This window comes from Myotis davidii, unplaced genomic scaffold (genome assembly GCF_000327345.1).
Source record: "Myotis davidii unplaced genomic scaffold, ASM32734v1 scaffold5766, whole genome shotgun sequence".
Lineage (NCBI taxonomy): Eukaryota > Metazoa > Chordata > Mammalia > Chiroptera > Vespertilionidae > Myotis > Myotis davidii.
Window position 1 is genome coordinate 3646 of NW_006297305.1, and position 2397 is coordinate 6042.

A 2397-nucleotide genomic window follows, 5' to 3' on the forward strand; every position below is an offset into this window, starting at 1 on the left:
ATAAATTCAATAAATTAGGAAACCTTTTTTTATACAGCCATCTTGGTTTAATGAATATCACAAAATGGTACTTATGAAATGAGTGTACAGGTTTAATGAAATTATAACTCTCACTAAAGATTTTTCTATCTCCGATTATTACCAGAGTACACATAAAGGAGACAGCACTTATCAATGGATTGAACACTGGAAAAATTTTAAGCAAGAGTCTTATCGTAATCATCGGACAAGTGAGCTTGCAGAGGACCATTGTAAAGGTGAAAAAGTCTTTGAGCAAATGTCCAGTCACAATATACATCAGGTTATTCCTGTTGTGGAGAAGACACACAGAGGAAGTAAATGTGTCCAGTCTTTTCAGCAGTCTTCACATTACACTGAACAAGAGAATGTTCATACTGGGGAAGAGGCTGACAAATGGAATCCTTGTGACAGAATCTCCAGTCAAGTATTCAATCTAAATAAAATGAAAAAAACCCATAGTGGAGAAAAACCTTACAAATGTAGAGACTGTGGCAAAGCCTTTAGCAGGTCCTCACACCTTATTTATCATCAGCGAGGACATACTGGAGACAAGCCATATAAATGTGGAGAATGTGGCAAAGCCTTTGGCAGTTCTGCAGTCCTTACTAAGCATCAGAGAGTTCATACTGGAGAGAAGCCTTATAAATGTAGAGAATGTGGCAAAGCCTTTGGTAGGCACTCACACCTTATTACGCATCAGAGAGTTCATACTGGAGAGAAGCCTTATAAATGTGGAAATTGTGGCAAGGTCTTTGGCACGTCCTCAGACCTTACTAGGCATCAGATAGTTCATACTAGAGAGAAGCCATATAAATGTACAGAATGTAACAAAAATTTTGGTAGCTCCTCAGTCCTTACTAACCATCAGAGAGTTCACACTGGAGAGAAGCCTTATAAGTGTAGAGACTGTGGCAAAGCCTTTAGTTGGTCCTCAAACCTTATTTATCATCAGAGAGTTCATACTGGAGAGAAGCCTTATAAGTGTAGAGAATGTGGCAAAGGATTCATTATGGCATCATCCCTTAATTGTCATCAGAGAGTTCATACTGGAGAGAAGCCTTATAAATGTAGAGAATGTGGCAAAGCCTTTAGCAGGTCCTCACACCTTATTTATCATCAGCGAGGACATACTGGAGACAAGCCATATAAATGTGGAAAGTGTGACAAAGCCTTTAGGAAATCCTCAGACCTTACATATCATCAGACAATTCACACCGGAGACAAGCCTTATAAATGTGGAGAATGTGGCAAAGCTTTTGGCAGCTCTTCAGTCCTTACTAAGCATCAGAGAGTTCACACTGGAGAGAAGCCTTATAAATGTAGAGAATGTGGCAAAGCCTTTGGGAGGTCTTCAGTCCTTACTAAGCATCAGAGAGTTCACACTGGAGAGAAGCCTTATAAATGTAGAGAATGTGGCAAAGCCTTTGGCAGCTCTTCAGTCCTTACTAAGCATCAGAGAGTTCACACTGGCGAGAAGCCTTATAAATGTAGAGAATGTGGCAAAGCTTTCAGTGACTCCTCAAAGCTTAATCGACATCAGAGAGTTCATACTGGAGAGAAGCCTTATAAATGCAGAGAATGTGGCAAAGCCTTTGGCAGCTCTTCAGTCCTTACTAAGCATCAGAGAGTTCACACTGGAGAGAAACCTTAATGAGGTAGTTAATGTGGTAAAGCGTTCAGTGACTCCTCAATGCTTAATCGACATCAGAGAGTTCATATAGCAGAGAAGCCTTATAAATGTAGAGAATGTGGCAAAGTATTCAGTGACTCCTCAAAGCTTAATCGACATCAGAGAGTTCATACTTGAGAGAAGTCTTACAGATGTGAGGAGTGTTGGAAGTGTTTACCTGGGAGAACTTAGTGAATATCATAGAATTCATACTGGGATGAAGCCGAATGAATGTGCAAAATATAAAAACGCCTTTTTTGGTCCTGACCGGTTTGGCTCAGTGGATAGAGCGTCGGCCTGCGGACTCCCGGGTTTGATTCCGGTCAAGGGCATGTACCTGGGTTGCGGGCACATCCCCAGTGGGGGCTGTGCAGGAGGCGACTGATCGATGGTTCTCTTTCATCGATTGTTTCTGACTCTCTCTCTCCCTTCCTCTCTGTGAAAAATCAATAAAGTATATATATTTTTTAAAAAAAATGTGTACCTAATTTTGTATATATGCTTAGGTTTTTTAACCAATAAAACAAATTGCTATCAAAAAAAGTTTACATTTTAAAATCTAATTATTTATTGCCCTGGCCGATTTGGCTCAGTGGATAGAGCTACAGCCTGTAGACTGAAGGGTCCCAAGTTCAATTCCAGTCAAGGGCACACGCCCAGGTTGCAGGCTTGATCCCCAGTGGGAGGCATGTAGAGGGCGGCCAATC

General features: G+C 41.0%; 1 protein-coding gene across 2 annotated transcripts; it reads left to right on the forward strand.

The window, feature by feature from the left end:
• Window positions 1-94: 94 nt before the first annotated feature.
• Window positions 95-1990, forward strand: LOC102759700 (zinc finger protein 665-like). Of its 2 annotated transcripts, XM_015570063.1 has the most exons (2): window positions 95-1508; window positions 1611-1990. In XM_015570063.1, exons 1-2 carry the CDS (start codon window positions 278-280, stop codon window positions 1670-1672), a joined length of 1293 nt encoding a protein of 430 aa, XP_015425549.1. In that variant the 5' UTR covers window positions 95-277; the 3' UTR covers window positions 1673-1990. The 2 variants fall into 2 exon arrangements, with proteins under 2 accessions (XP_015425549.1, XP_015425548.1); XM_015570062.1 differs by having other exon boundaries at window positions 95-1990.
• The last annotated feature ends 407 nt before the right edge of the window (window positions 1991-2397 follow it).

Bases quoted from the DNA above. Each gene is read 5' to 3' on its own strand.
- LOC102759700 (XM_015570062.1), top strand. From the start codon at position 278: ATGTCCAGTCACAATATACATCAGGTTATTCCTGTTGTGGAGAAGACA.